The sequence below is a fragment of the Anneissia japonica genome, unplaced genomic scaffold (assembly GCF_011630105.1).
Source record: "Anneissia japonica isolate Jap-2015-1 unplaced genomic scaffold, ASM1163010v1 scaffold7731_len1735946_cov199, whole genome shotgun sequence".
NCBI lineage: Eukaryota > Metazoa > Echinodermata > Crinoidea > Comatulida > Comatulidae > Anneissia > Anneissia japonica.
In genome coordinates, this window is record NW_022758997.1 from 752123 (window position 1) to 769150 (window position 17028).

The 17028-nt window shown below is 32.4% G+C and overlaps 1 protein-coding gene across 12 annotated transcripts in view; it reads left to right on the forward strand.

The window, feature by feature from the left end:
* LOC117125542 (CUGBP Elav-like family member 2) overlaps positions 1-17028 on the forward strand; it is a 93782-nt gene that overhangs the window by 71812 nt on the left and 4942 nt on the right. For 3 of the 12 annotated variants that reach the window (XM_033272066.1, XM_033272076.1, XM_033272077.1), the window contains exons 11-18: positions 1831-1896; positions 4314-4337; positions 6537-6602; positions 8067-8132; positions 9759-9884; positions 11350-11415; positions 12749-12892; positions 13448-13574. In XM_033272066.1, the coding sequence (XP_033127957.1) occupies positions 1831-1896; positions 4314-4337; positions 6537-6602; positions 8067-8132; positions 9759-9884; positions 11350-11415; positions 12749-12892; positions 13448-13569 (680 nt within the window). In that variant the 3' untranslated portion in view covers positions 13570-13574. The remainder of the gene's footprint in view (positions 1-1830; positions 1897-4313; positions 4338-6536; positions 6603-8066; positions 8133-9758; positions 9885-11349; positions 11416-12748; positions 12893-13447; positions 13575-17028) is intronic. The other 9 variants (XM_033272067.1, XM_033272074.1, XM_033272069.1 and 6 more) reach the window with 9 other exon arrangements.

Consider the following 17028-nt stretch of genomic DNA (forward strand, 5'->3'; position numbering starts at 1 on the left):
TTAGATATTTTGTATTCACTGCTCGTTTCAATTTTGATTAGCCATTTCCATATTTTCTCTTGGTGGCTTTTTTTTTTTAATTTTAAGTAAGTTTATGTAGCCAATTATTTGTGAAATAAGTTTTAATATACCTTATCATTTCATTGTTACAATAAATTAAAATAATGATGGTAACAGTGAAATAATGACAATATACTTTGTCGTCATGTCATTGTTACTATCGTAATTTGATTTATTGACGTAATTATGGTACATTGATTTACTTACATTTAACGTAACTAATTTGCATGAAATAATTTATGTCCAAAAACTAGTAATATGAAAAATACAGTAGTATAAAGTAAAAAAGTATTAAAAAATTTGATTGTCAAAAAAATGATTTTGTGTGTAGGACATAGATAAAATAATATTTATATAGGATTAATTAATTCATGTTAGTCCAACTTTTTTTCATCATTTGTGTTTGATGAAATACTACATCGGAAATGAATTAATTCCTCCTATTAAGTGTTCTCTAAATGTCTGCAAACCAGGTGAAAGATTAATCATTACAATTTAATCAAAGGTAGTTGCTATTAAATGGCACATAATTAGTTATATGCATCCAAGTATATTTGTGGGGTTTTTTGCCTACCTGAACCGGCGTCTTAGCAGGTTAAAAAATTCGCTGTCACTATAGCCGATTAATTTTCTGGAGAAACTATTTTTGACCTTGATTTACTTAATAATGGATTACTTATCAACGTTAATTGTCATGTTGCCATGATCTTATACTCAGAATGGAGGTCTAGTTGTTGCACTTCATTGCATAAATAGTGTGAGAACATAACTCAAAAACCACAAAGGCATTCATTTCATCCATTTCAGGACAATATAAGTATTTTATCATCATGTTTGTACCATTTCATCTCATTATTTATATTGACTGTTGCATGCTATTATTTGCCGGTCACATTGCATTCTGGTAGTATTTTTAGAGTTGCGGTCTTTTATTCTTGCTTTATTTGCTTTTTGTAATCTGATCGTAACACTCTTGCAATTAATTATTATTTATTGCATAGAAACGATAAACTTTAGTTTTTGTGTTTTCTTTATTGCTTTTTACAAGCCAATCAATAATATTGTTGCAATGGTTATAAGTGCATTCATTGTTAATATACTTGGTGAATAGTACAATAAAATTGTGTTCAACAATGATGAAAAAAAAAATAGCCAAGGTCTTGTACAATTTTACTTTAGGTTAGTATAGTTATTCTTATTAATTACATTTTTATAAATTATTTACATAATATTTTGAATTTGTATAATGCATTGAAACAACCTTAAGATCCTAAGCCTATTTTCCAGAAGTATACCCTGAATGTACATCATCAACCCCTATAGTCAGACTAGGCAGGCTAGTTTGTTAGGGTAGCTTGTCAGGGCTAGACCAGATAACACACTGAAGCTTAACCGTGGAGCTCTTAGGCTCGTTTTTCCCCAAATTGAAGTACCAAATTGGACCCTTTACGCCAGGCTAAAAACAAATTGGAATAGCTACGGGTCTAGGATAACATGCACAGAAAACCTCTGACACAAGGCTGATTATCTCATTAAATTTGTTTTGGCGAACTTATAAACAAATGTTGAGTTATAATACACAGTGTTGTGGAAAGTTGTGGGTCAGGATAGATCCTGTTTGAGTAACTCTACTACAGATGTTTTGTCATTCCGGGTTGATTGGTTTACTTATTGCCGAAGTTCTGATTAATTGTTGCTATGCATTTGATATCTGCTAATCTTTGTGCATTGTCTGTTAATGTATGTTTTTTTTTTCCTTTGCTTTAACAGTGGCATCTGTAGCGCAGACTAACAGCACTAACTCTTTACCTGGACTCGGACTACAGACATTAACAGGTGCGATTATTATGTTTATGATTATTGTGATTAGAATATAATGTATTATAATTATATTTGGTGTATAGTGTGTAACACTGAAGTGTTTTTAAATAATTCTTACTGATTAAGTGCTTTGAGATACCTTGTGTATTGTATTTAATATGTTATTATTGTTATTATTAGCTATTATTATTAGTGTTAGCGAAATGATTAGAAACAAATAATACATGAAAACAACCAATTATGAGGGAAAAACATAATGTGAGATGCCGTATTTGGCTATTGTAGCATGCAGAACAACCAATAAAATTGTACAACTTTGTGAGCAGCAAGGCAACTTTTGCTGGCTAAAAGTAGCCCACACCTGCCCAGGCCCTACTCCTTACCCCTGAGCAAGACAGTGTTACATTAATAATCAAGATGTACAAGCCTAGTTAGCTAATGTAGTAATACTACTAGTAACAGTGGCTGTATGGGCCGTATAACATGTAAGCCTACAGACAGGTGCAAGTTACTTGTAGGCTTACTATTACAAGGTAGTCCCGTCTGTTTCCCTGTCCATGTGATTTAGACTTTTACCCTTGGAGAACCGGGTACCTATTTTTTATCTTATCCACTTCATCGGGCAAGAGAAGCCTTGTCGGTAGCTATGCTACGATTGTTTTAGCTTTTCTATCAACAATTTATCAGCCATAGAGCAGCAGCAGCTTTTTCTTGCTACTCCATAATTTGTTTTTGTATCTTAAGTGCATACTGAATAATTTCATCTTGGATCATTGATTAGTACATTAAACTTTGATTATAAAACTTAAATCTTAATTTGACCTTCAATTTTCTTGTCATTATTCTTGTAAAGATAAGTTAACCGCAGAAGAGTTGCTTAATGACTACACTGGTTTTGTGCGATTCATAATTATTTTCAAATTTTTTATGGCTATGTGATTTCAACTTGCTGGATGGATTATGGTGATAACCATCATCCAAGCTAATTGTTGGCAACATTTTCTCTTGTTGATGTTTATTTTGCCTCATCATGTAAAGAGTGTCTGGATTAATTGTTGTTTTAGGTATTATTATTATCTATTTAATAATTTAGTTGAAATTAACATCAGCAATATTTAATGTCATATCATTTATTTCAACCATACTCAAAAGACATCCTGTAAAGGGCGATACTGCTGTTGGATGTAGTTGAAATAAAATAAAAAATAAAAATAAATAAAATAAAACAGATAGTACTCTTCAAGGTTTTTTAAAAATTTAATTTTTGTTTACTATTACCGATCACTCATGCCTTCTCAGTAGACAGCAACAAAACATTTCATATCTGTTATTATCTTTTTAATTTACTATCATCTCTAAACAAATATCATCCACCAGGACCTAGGTAGACAAGTATGTCTATATCCAGAAGGCTTTGTGGTAAATCCAAATTTATTAAAGAAAGTATATCATCATACTAAAAGGATACTTCCTAATGTGAAGACCATTAAGCCACCGGGGCATCAAGGCAAATTTGCATTTTAGTAAAAGCAATGTCCTGTGCTGCAGTGAATAGGTTTCAATAGCACTAGTTCTTGAAGTTCTCTTGCAGGAAAAAATCTACATAGTCAGAATCTCCAAAAGTATTCTTTTAATGTAATAATATATATTAATGTAATAATATGTATTTATTTATAAGTGGACCGTTGTTCATCTCTGCATATTCCAGCAGTGATGCTTTTGAACACCCTTGGATTTTTTTTTTGGGGGGGGGGTGTGGAAGTTGTGCATTTCCCCGGAGGAATTTAATATTTTATTATATTTATTTATTTATTTTTTTGATTTCTAAGTACAACCACTATTAGGTTACATAGGTTATTGGAGCTACTGCACATTTCAGCGTTGATTTTTTTTTGGGTGGTGGGGGAATTTGAAGACTTTATAAAAATGTTTTGTGGTATAAGGGTACAGATAATATTGCCCACTAATAGATTACTGGATAGATGCTCTTCATTAAATAAGATGTAAACAGGTAATATAATACATAAAAACTGAAATAATATATATATAACTTAAGATAAGCTAGTCAATTTGCACTGTATATTATACTTTGTAATATAAAATCTGTGTGTGCATGTGAATGAAATTGCGCCCTCTTACTATTTTTTAAGCAGCCTTTTTAATGCGTTGGCTGCCAAATATGGGTATCCATGTATTACGACATGTTACTATATAATTGAACAATTATGAAATAAAACAATTATTATTAATTTGGTAGTGGGCGAAAGATTGTTTTGTTCCTTATTATAGACCTTCATAATGTTTGCATAAAATGGACTCTCAAAAAAACTTGTATGGCATTTTCATTGGCAGCCAATGTGTAAAGTTGATATCATTCCACCTTTTGTTTTTCTTATCCTATCACTTTCTTTTTCCCTATTCTTATACTACAGCCCATTTACAGGGACAACGAGCAGGTATGCAAGCTCTATGCATTTTTCTGTTAATGTCTGCTTGTTTTCAAAGCCAGCTGTGTTCACCTTCTTAAACCCATTCCTACATCTTACATGTTCACCCAATTCTTAGTAGTTTGTGATTATTGTGTAATGCACTTTTGTGTTTTGCCAACTAATGAATTTTTAACATGCACGATTAGATGATGATTTTGGATTCTCTTAATTTTAGCAAGCACATATTTTTTGATAGTACATTTTTATGTGTACATAACTATCATAATAAAAACAAATGTGGTAATTATTATAAAATTATGATAATAACTTACACAGCATTACATATCTACTACAACAGTACTTTTAGTGTTTATGCTGTTGGCGTTTATATATGTTTATATTTCATTTATTTTTTTATTAATATTTTTTTTTTTACTAAAAAATGCATTTTGTATGTTGTTTGTATATGATTTTCTTCTAGTTTATCAGTGAATGCTTGTAGCCAGTGTTTGAAAATTAGTTTGCTTACATTTCTTTGCCTTATTAAAAGCAGTCAACTTTTCGCGATGCTTGGGTTTGCTATAATTTAATTTAGTTGATTGAACTTATTTAAATGTATTTTGAAGTTGATTTTTGGTTTGCTTTGGTAACAGGTATTTGTTTTGCATACACCTGTCACTTGGTTTTGAGTAGCAGATAGGTTCACTCGGGTTCTGATAAAACTAATCCTAGATAATAATCCTTAAATTAAACTGGTTGTCCTTTCTGTCATTGTTAGCAAGTGACTTAAATTATTGGTTTAATTTGTAGAATCCACAATTATCTATACACATTGAAACCAGGTGACAGTATTTTAGATTAAGACATTTAACATTACTTGAATGTCAAGTGTGTGATTTTAGTACTTGTACACACATTCTCAAAAAATAAATACTTCCAAGATTTTACTATCTATTGAATTCAAGAAGACACGCAAGACATACAAGCATCAAGTGGGGACTCGCATTGTTTTTTTAAATATTTGGATTATATTTGGATCTATTATTTGGATTTGGAGATATAGCTAGTACAAATGTTGAATAATACATTTTTTTTTTAATCTTGTGTTTTTTACAATAGTGCTGTGTACTATAAATAATGTAATTCTCTATTTTTTTTTTTCATATTTTTGGTATTGTGTTATGAAAGCAGTGTTTGTGATGATGGTAGTGTTTGTAATTGATGGTAGTGTTTGTGATGATGGTAGTGTTTGTGATGATGGTAGTGTTTGTGATGACGGTAGTGTTTGTGATGACGGTAGTGTTTGTGATGACGGTAGTGTTTGTGATGACGGTAGTGTTTTTGATGATGGTAGTGTTTTGATGATGGTAGTGTTTTGATGATGGTAGTGTTTGTTGATGATGGTAGTGTTTGTGATGATGGTAGTGTTTGTAATCATGGACATATTTATGATGATGTGCATGTTTGTGATGGTGGACATATTTGAGACAGTGGTAATGTTTGTGATGACGGTAATGTTCATGATGATGGTAGTGTTTGTAATCATGGACATGTTTGTGATGGTTCTAATAAATACCAATGATGCTGGTATTTGTGATGATGGTAGTGTTCCTATAATAGACAGTATTTGTGATGCCAGTTTTTGTGATGCATTGTTTTTGTGATGCATTGTTTTTGCAATAGTGAGTACTTGTAAAAATGTGCAGTGTGCTGAAAATGGCTTAAAATCAAGGAATGAGAATTACGATGCCTATTAACAAATAGGTGGTTATCTAGCCTTCACTCTTCACTCTTCAATATTTCTTACTAAACATAATTCTGTAATCCCCTTCCTTTCATGAAATTAAGATTTTCAAATTATAATTCTAACAACTGTATCCGAAGGTAACTTTTTAGGTACTGTAGTTAGGTTAGTTTCATCTCAAGTAGCTACACAACCCTAGGCATTTTGTTTTAATAATTATTTGTTTAATCTTAATAGAATAGCATCAATAAATGCATATATCTGGCATATTGAAGTACAGTACATAAATTATTATTCACTATTTACATTAGAATGATATAACCATGTGCACCCTTTATTGTTGTTTACATATGGTAGTCATGAGCTAATTTCAAATACCTTTGGTAATTATCAGCTCTAAAATATCAGAATTTGAACAAATTGTATCCAATTTCCTTTTTACAAATTAACAATATCTTTTTTTTTCCATTTTGGCATTGTAGGTACGGCGCCAAATCTATCATCGAATAATGCGCTGTCTGGGTTAGCTGGACTCCAGGCCCTGAAAGGTGTGCATAGTTTGCACTTGCCTCTTAATTTTCCATCACGATTCTTGTCTTCACCTTTCTGTATCTATGAAGCTGGTCAAGTGTGATAAAAAAAATTCTTCGTAGCTACATTTTGTAAAGGAAAAGAATTAATTTTAATGAGCTAAAATTATTAGCAACAAATTTTACACATTGAATTTAATAATGTGGAAAGCAAAATTCATTAACAACCACATTAAAATCCACTTGACCAGTGGCAGTTTCTTGGGTCAAATTTCTTGGTAGCATGATTCAGTTCCTATATGAACTTTTACAGTAGCATGGATCAGTTTTTTTTTTTCCGGCACCATTCTCAGTAACATGGTTCAATTCCTTTGGCCTCCTTTATTAGTACCTTATTATTATTGTTTTGACACCTTCGTACTGTCAGTACCATGTAGCACCTTTCTCAGCCATATTGTTCTTTTCTTTTTCTTTCTCAGTAGCATGTTTCAATCCCTTGGGCACCTTTTTTTTTTTTCAGTAGCATGACTATTGATAGAGGCTACACTGCATGAATTTGACTTTCAAGTCAGGTGCTGGGGGGAAAAATGCTATGTTGTACAATTCATTTTTCTAAAATACACATAAAAACATATTTGACAAAAAAACTAGGGAAATGGTTAATGAGATGCAGATTTTTGAATATTTAAAAACTGGGGGAAAAAGGGACATAACCACCCTTTTTTTCTACCTTTTGCCCCAGTCTTTAAATATCCAAATACTGTATCTGTATCTCATTAACTGCTTCTGAGTTCTTCGTCAAAACATTCTTTTTGTGTCTTAGAAAAATCTGTTGTACAGCTTATCAAAAAATATTTTCCTCTGGACACTGGCTTTCAGTTTTTATAGTCATAATTTTCTTTCACTTTTTTAATACTTTTAAAATGTACGTGATTTTAATTGATATCTTCAAAAAACCTGATAACTTTTATTGTTAAAGGTTGGCTATTTATAGATGAGGGCAGCATTTCTAGATCTCAAATTGACCTCCTTTGATATTTTTCAGTGTTTGTAGTACTTTTATGAATAGGTGTATTTTATATTAACATATAGTGATGTGATGTAGTAGAAGCAGTTACGCATATATGTAGCATGCGTGCATGCTTCTGCTACTAGCAGCCATGTATGTATGATTGCATCTAGCACACAGCCGATGTTTCTGTCTTCTCCGTTCTTTGACTTTTGCATGTTTGATATCTGTAGTTGATTGTCATACATATCTGTATTGATCTGCTTCTCATGGGTTTTTTTTTTTTTTTTTAACTACAAAAATAATTCGTTCGACAGACACTTACCTATAGCCTTGATACACATAAATTCTATGAAATGTCGGAGCTGACTTCCTGTTAAAACGATGTACTTGTCGGACAACCACGCTTATCAGACTATGAAAATATGTCTTATACTGTATTTGACACTTTTCTACTTTTAAATCTGTTTTAGGGTCAATAGGTGCAACAAATTCATCAAGTGCACTGACAGGCTTGACGGGCTTACAGGGCTTGGCGGGTGAGTAGTGCAGTGTTTGATAAGTACTGGTTCTGACTGACATATTGGATGTCTTTCCTCGAACATGCTAATCATATTGCATTATTTTACAAAAATAAAGATGCTACCAGGCTTGTTCAATACAATAAAAAATGTGAATAAGCCCTTTCATAGTTTTCACTTTGCATAACAACAATGTTGAGTGACAAGGAATATGAACAAACAATGAATTGAATTTGTTATTGTCTGTATTTTTAACAGTAGTTGTTTTCCTACTGTATATAATTTCCAAATGCTGGCAGTCAGTCATTCAACCATTTTTGATAAACTATAAATATTAATTGTTTGTTTATTACTTTGGCACTCATGTGCATTTGAAACTACCAGAGGTTTTATTCCTAGTTTTAATGAATATTTCATTTTTCATGTCCAATGTGTGTTTCATATGTTAACAATTACTTGTGTGACATTCCTATTGGACATCTGTTTTGATTAGAACATAGCAATGAATATTCATTTATATGATCTTTTAATGTTATTAAATATCACTATTAAAATTATTTACATTGAAATTCATGAATCCTAAATGAATTTTGGATATAATTCCATTGAATTTCAGAGAATTTGTTTATAAACAAATCAATTTTTAATATTCCATTTGATATAAAGCTTATTACGATCAGCTAGAATATATAGTATGCGGCTTTTATGTTTCTCCCATTTTACTCTCTTCGTATTTATTGACAAAATTCTAACAATTGCATATTTTTCTGTAAATGAACATCTTCACCATTTGTCAACACTAAAGTATAGAGTATCAAGTTTCAACACTTGATAAGCTCTTGTATATTCACAATTAATTATAGATAAATACCACACATATATAACAGGGCACATTTATTCCTCTTGCACGGAATGCAACATTATCATTATTTTTTATTGTGAATTATATTAATTTTCCTGGCAACTATACTGTTAGCACAGCTAAAATTACTCCCTCTTTTTTACACCATTCCATCGGTTATGACTGTCCCTCACCCCTTTCCGTACTCTTCCGGAATTAGACTTGTATTTTAAATAGTAAAGATCATTTCCTGTGCTTTTAGCTCTGATTCACTGATTGCTGTGTTTAATCAAATCATTACTAATAAACAGGTTATTTTTTATGTATATACAAATGATACACAAATACCATATATTTGCTAATAATCTTGTGCCTATTTTTATGTATTTTTTATGTTCTCATAGTATAACAAACTGTTTTGGTTTATTTTGTGCAACCCTTTAACAATCTGACAAAAAAGACCATGAGGTGAAATTCTCCTTTAGATGAAAAAGAAACAAAAATTGTTTGGGAAATAATTTTTAATATTTAGGCAACACTTGATTTATTTGGTGCCTTTAATTCATCTGTTTGCAGTTCATTGTGAGCTTGCCTCTGTGCTAATATTTACATTAAGTGTTGCCAGCTTTAGGGAAATAGATATGTTAATTATTATAATCTTGTCATGGTTGAAAACATTATGATAATTTGTTATTATTACAATTATTATTGTTATTTATTGTTATTACTATTATTGTTATTCTTGATGCATGTTGTTGTGTTGACCTATGAACTTTCCACTCATGACCTTTCAACTTTGGAAGGTACAGGAATGACGAGTTTGACCGGGGTGAATGGATTTGGTACGCCTTCCTCTAATGGCGCAAGTGGACCTAGTTTAGATCTTAGTGCTCTATCACAGGCCTATTCTGGAATCCAACAGTACACAGGTGGGTTCATTCTCGGCCAGTTACAAATTTCGGTAGTGGTGAGCAAGATGGAGATCGATAAAGTCCTCAACATTTCAGCATATTTTTTTAATTAAATCACTTTCAATCCCTACATCCAATCGTAATACATCTACATGTAAGCCATCTGTGCTTTTCCTGCACATTTTTCCTTTAATATATTCATAAACTCCCCAAAAAATTCTGTTTAACCTAATCAATCATGGATTATAATCAAATGTTGCCAAATGGGAGAAAAACAAAATTATTAAATGTATTGCATTTTGATGTCAATTTTTTTTTTTTTTTTTTTTTTTTTTTTTTTTGAAAAAATTTTCAATTGGTCTTCACTTCCTCTTCGCATTTTGATTTTTGTCCGCAACACTCAGCTGTTTCATTCCTGTACAAGGCCAAAATTTGCGTCCAAGTAAAATCTAATAAAACAACTTTTCAGAATCTGTTAACCAAAATTTTATTTCAACGATCTGTTTTTAAATTGTTTTTTTTAATTGCTTTTTTTAAAATCATATTTGTTCGGGCTTGATTCCAAACCTCTATGGTATCATACTTCCAGCTTAGTTGCTCTTATTTTTTGTTTTGTGCATGTTAGTTTTTGTGTACAGTACATTCCTTTTTCGTATTGAGCTTTTGCTCTTGTTTTTACTCCGGTTAATGCATGGCCTGTTGTCATTGGTTATCTAACAATTTTTGACGCACTGTTGTGTGTGAAAAGTATGTTTCACGATTGAGGTTTTGTCTGCTTCTACACATCTTGCAACCTTTTCTATGGAATGTCTGCCAGGAAGAGATTGCAATTTGTTGGAGCTAGATTGTAGTCTGTTTTTGATTACAATGTGTGTGTGTGTGTAGTGTTTACCCATTCTGGATGAAGCCAAACAATCTATCTGGCCCAGAAAACAAATTAACACTCAATATATTGTTTCCTACATAACACCTTTATATGAATAATAACAGATTCTATTTCTAGTAACACTTATTTATAATTTAATGATGACGTTTACATTATTTGAAAATGAATTAATATTTATTTAAACTGGTAGAGATTTTATCATCATGTTATTGTTTTTTTAATATTCTTAATATTACATATATTTGCTTTTACTCCCTTTTTCTTATTTTTATACAAATAAATAAATTTTCTATGATTAAAAAGTTTTAAAATGATAAATAGAAGGTGTATATTAGCCACCTGTACAAAACTTTTTAAAATATTTTATTTATTTAATTTATATTATATGTCGTTATTTAGTATTTGTTAATTTTTTGAAATATCACATAATGAAGAATTTATAAAATTAGTAATATTGAAGTGTGATAATATGCCTAATGCGATTGGATAAGATCAGATCATTGTTGTAATTATGTCCAGCAACTTTAGGGTGACGTTTACCATCGTATTAACTATTTAATAAAATGAATGTTTTTCTACTTGTCATTTCGCTATCAGCACAATTTCCAAATGGTTTTGGAACACCATTCACACAACAACCAGTGCCAACTAAACAAAGAGAAGGTTAGTGTTTTTAAATGTTTTCTATTTATCGATTTTTTCATATTTCTTCATGTATTCTTATTCGTTCTTTGATCTGTCAAGGTAACACCTTATATCCGTAGCTATTCATGCATAGCACTGTCTTTCCTTTATACTCGGTCTTGTGGCTAATTCATGTTTTCTCAGCCATCTACCTTAAATACACTGGATTCATACATGTGTATCTAATTTAATAGAACCTTGCATATATGCCATGTGTCTACCCATCTACCTGTGTATATATTTATGATGTACGGTTTTTCATCTCTCCATTAATTCCTGCCTCGTATATCAATCCTTGTATGTTGATTGAATGTATTTGTGCAGCAATGATATAATATATTTACTTTGTATTCAAAGATTGCATTTAGCCAACCTGCTTATTTCAGCTGTGCATGTGTTCCTATTTCACTTGGTGCCATAAGGTTATTGGCAAGACAGTAGCAGTAATGTTATTACACAGTTAATGTTGAGTATGTCATCAACGAGCTGTAATCTTCATTAATCTCTACCTCACTCAATGATCAAGTCCCTTGACACAGAATCTGTGTCAAATAATTTAACTTTAAATTTGCTCATTTTTAGTTTATCAATATGCTTCTAACAAAAGGAAATATAGTTTTTCAAGTTTTATGAATTATTATGTAAATACTTAATATATGAAGATGTAACTATTGGCCCCTATAAACACTCTGACCGCCAGGGGTTGTAAAAAGTAGTATCGGCCAGCGCCAGACGTTCTAGCAAATTTTAACACCGTTTAGAAGCTCGTTGAGTGTGCGCATGTGATCAGATTGACAGGAACTACCAACATTGTGTCTTTAAAATGGTAACAAACACTTTATTCTAATCACAATCTGTGACCTGTAACAGTAAAATGAAAATGACTCACTTTTGGAGATTTATGCAATTTCGCACAACGCAGCTGAGATAATCACGATTTCGTGAAATAAAATCAATCTCTACGCTAATGTAAACAAATAAATAATGAAATACTTGCGGTCCAGACTGAATATAGTGTTCAATTTGTTAGTACATGTCGGTAATTACCCCATCTATCGGATTCAGTAAAAAAACCTGGTCAAGTGTTGCGTAACCAAACACGGAGATCTCTGTGTTTGGCGCGCAGAGTGTTAAAACTACACCCCTTTAAAATAATACAAACACCTAGATAACTTAAACTTCCAGGGCTGCTCATTAGGAATTATTGAGCTCTACTTTTTTTTTCAGGTATTTTGTACCAATTGTTTAATTGTTTCTCCATATCTATTTGTAGATTCATATTTGATTGATTTATATTGATATCTATCTTCAGGACCTGATGGAGCCAACCTGTTCATATATCACTTACCGCCAGAACTTCAAGATGCTGACCTAGTTCAGATGTTCGCACCGTTTGGAAATGTTGTCAGCGCTAAAGTTTTTATAGACAAAAAGACAAACCTCAGCAAATGTTTTGGTGAGATTTTGAGTTACTTGAGAAAGTCCTAGGCATGGCAGTTACATTTTTAGGTGTCTGTCTTGAGGTCAGGTGATCAAATCCATCCTGCCTGTTCCAGTTGTGTCCTTGGGCAAGTCACTTTCCCTCCATCCATGACTATAAATTAAAACTATGAACACTCCAAAGAGAAAACAGCTTTCACATTGTGCACGACTTGCAGGATATGACCAGGCGTTTGAAAAAATCTATTACCAATTAAATGAGTATAGAGCTTATATAAATAATGAGACTGGCCAGTGTCAGACCGCTTTGCTCCTCGAATAGCCCTCGCACAAGAGTTAAGCGAGTGAAGGGGCGATGTATCTGTTATACGTCGTTACTGGCCCCGCACTGTGTCTGCCACCCAGGGGCTCAACCAAAATTCCCAATTTCAGATATATGGAAGTGGACAAAAATTGAAAATTTAATCTTTTAATATGCTTCAATCTCTGGCTACAGCCATGTGTAGGGCTTTCGCACCCAACATTATTAACGTAATCTCATGTATTTTTGGTCAATCTGCGGTCTTTTCAGGTTTTGTGAGTTTCGATAACCCGGCCGCAGCCCAATCAGCAATCACAACAATGAATGGTTTCTCAGTGGGCTCAAAGAGATTGAAAGTGCAATTAAAGCGCAACAAGGAAAAACCATATTAAACGAGGTAAGTTAAGAGAAAAACAAGTTAAGAACTATGTTCAACAGACAATTCCAGGATCTCTTCCCGCTTATTGGACTGTGGAAAGGGAGAGGCTTCGACAGAAATTTGAATGGAAAATGCAAATAAGAGAATAGGGATTATAATAGAGTGGAACAACTTTCAGCAGTTTTTAACTAAAGATGATTATATTTTTTTAGTAAGCGTAACCATGTTATTTGTCATAGTAACAGTTAACTGCTGAATTTCTTGTGCAATATAACTATGCAATAATAATAATAATATATTATGTCTCCCTATTTTGTTTGGTGAAAGTTCCTTTTTTATTATTGGATTCTGTTTTGATGTTTGGGGTTTTCTGAACAATAGAATGGTTTTGCAATATTATAATATGAAGACATCATATCTTTGGGTTTTTCTACTCATTTTAGTGCATGTATTTTATTTTGTACATGCAGCTAATACACAAAATTGAATTCACATTGTTGTTGATTGTTCAATCAAAATAACAAATTGAGCAATCAAAAAAATAGGTTTTTACTATGAATATCAGTTTCATTTATATCTTCTTGAATCTGGTATGGGAACCTGTAGCAGACTACTGGTTCCCCCAAGGCCCTGTATGCCTTATAATTACTGAGTAAATCTTATTAATTCTAAAAAATACTGCTGTCAATTTTGCAACACACTTTTACAGATGTGAATGGGGATTTGCTTAAAATAAACAAAAAATTAATGATGTGATTTTTGTTTCTTTAAGATTGCAAAACCGCTCTGTAGACTTTTTAAATTTCTAATATTTTTTGCTAATCTGTATTTTTAAACTTCCTCTTCTGTGGCATACTGTTGTTAAGGTTTAAACAAAGCAACTTTTTAAATAGATTGACAAAGATAAGTTGTAATTACTTCAATATAATATTTTAAGAAATACAGTACAAGATAGTGGAAGAATACTAAAATAAAAGAAATACATTTTTAGGTTGCAGTCCCAAAGAGTCATGGAATGTATTGTAAAAAATGTAGCATTATAAATTTTGTTTTTTTCAAGAAAAAAAAATATAAATGTGTATGGCTTCTACTAGCCATTTGAAACGGCGCTTTGTTGTCGCGTCGGGTCTGTGTGAGGTAAACGCAGACGCGATGGTGTGCGTTGGGGGCAGTCGCGTCGTAGAATATTAAACATGTTTAATATTTCTCATGACGGCTTAAGACTGTCCCCGACGATAAATCGGGAGGTCGGGCTGTCTGAGTTGGCCTTTAGAGATTTTATGTAAATAATAAAATAATAATCGATCAGACTCCAATTAAAACCGAATGCTGGCCAAGTTTGAACTGGGGTCTTTAGCACAAGAAGCAGGAACAATACCTCTCAGCCAACCACTCAGCTCGATATGTCGTATGGCTGCTACGCTTTCTGCTTGTGATGGCTGCTGACTGCTACAAACCCTCTACTTGAGATATGTGGCTGCTACACCATTTGTTGGAAATGTCACCTGACTGCTACCAGTCATCTGCTTGATGTGTCATGTAGCTGCTACACCTTCTGGTTGAGATTCCATCCGACTGCTACAAACCCTCTGTTTGAGATATGTGGCTGCTACGCCATCTGTTTACAATGTCATCTGACTGATACTTGTTATTTTTCCCTGGTCATTGGGTCCACATGCTAAGTGTTGTTGCTGGTAATCAGCGCAGGAGCAGTTAACCCCACCAGGTTCCCATTTATACTTCTGGGTGAAGAGAATCAATGCAGATAAAGTGTCTTGCTCAAGGACGCAAGCGAAATGCACAGCGAGGGATTGAAACCCCGGCCTCCAGGTTGGGAAACCAAACCATTCCAACAGCGCCAAACCGCTTCTATCAGATTTTATTTCACTGCTAATAGCCATCTGCTTAAAATACCATCGACTTGCCTACTAGCCATCTACTTGATGTCATTTGCTGCTACTAGCCACCTGTTGGGAAATCATGTGACTGCTACATCATCTGCAGTGGATGTCATCTAACTGCTACTGTGTGTATATTCACACTCAACATCTAACAGTTTGCAACATCCACATCAATAAGTCCAAATCACCTTTTCAGATGTACTGCCCCATTTTCGCTATATCCTTGTTTTATGTCACACCAAATAAATTCAATCTAATGTGTCTTTATACTCCTTTAAATTTGTAACAGAAAAGAAACCAAATTTGAATAATTTTTCTGATTACAAAGGTGAGATTTTAAAGTCAATTATTCTGACAAGTGCCTGGTGAGCATGTGACAATTTCTATTATTTATACAAGTGTAATATAAAATCACAATTCCCTGGTAAAAGCAAGGCCAAAGGCTAACGATTATATTTTGAACAATTTGTGGCAGAATGAGTGCTAACTCAACTATAAATATGTAGGACTGCAACTTAAAAAAGATGAGTTTTATTTTAAATGTCAATAATCTACATAGTATGCTACAGAATAGGAATGAAACTATTACTGTGACATCTACCAAATACGTACTCTCTAATTTACTTGGATTGCGACGTCATTGCAAACAATCTTTTCTAACAAACGAAACATTCAAAATTCATTTTTAAATCCTCAAATAGAATAAAATGTTAAATCAGATAAGGAATCAACATATAAAGTTCCTTTAAAGCACGAAATATATTGCAATCAGTGCTGGTAACACTTTTTAAAAGCACATGGCCAAGTAAGTGGCAATATGTTGACTCACAATTGTCGCTGGTGGTCCTATTGCAAAGTGTTACTGTAAACAAATTCCTTATTGATATAAAGGGAAACCTTTTTACACGGAAATCATATTGTACCATATTCTGTGGCCCTGAACAAAAATTTGAACTCTTAATCAGAAATTTTCTCAATTACAAACACTGGTTAGACATAGTAGTATGTAATGGGAAGATGTCACTGTAATATTATATTTTGAATTGTTTGTTGAAGATAATATTTTTGCAAGTGCATGCATGTTAAGGTGAAGTAAAATAAATGATGCAACTGATTAATGCAACCATCTGCCCTATCTCAAAGGTAAAATTTAATTCTAGTGAGTTGTGGGAACATGGGATGAGGAATGCAAAATAGATGGTTGATAATCATGTTATCTCATTGTGAAACAGTGGCAACAAATTGACATTATCAAATGTATAATTTGTTCCAGAGTTTCAGTATTATTATGATAGTGAATTATTCTAGATTATAACCCAGTTGACCTTAATGATGTCAATGAACTTTGACTCAATGTTAACAGAAATGAAATGTAAAATTGTTATTTTCATAAAATGAAGAAGAAATCCGTTTATGAATAAGGTGTTTAATTAATAAACTAAATTATTAATGAATCTTCCGAAATAATTTAGCGAGGAATTTTGTATTTTTTTTAATCAGTTTCACCATTTTGTAAAAAAAAAATTAATGAATTTATTGGCCAACATTCCTGCTAGTAAAAAGTTAGATTG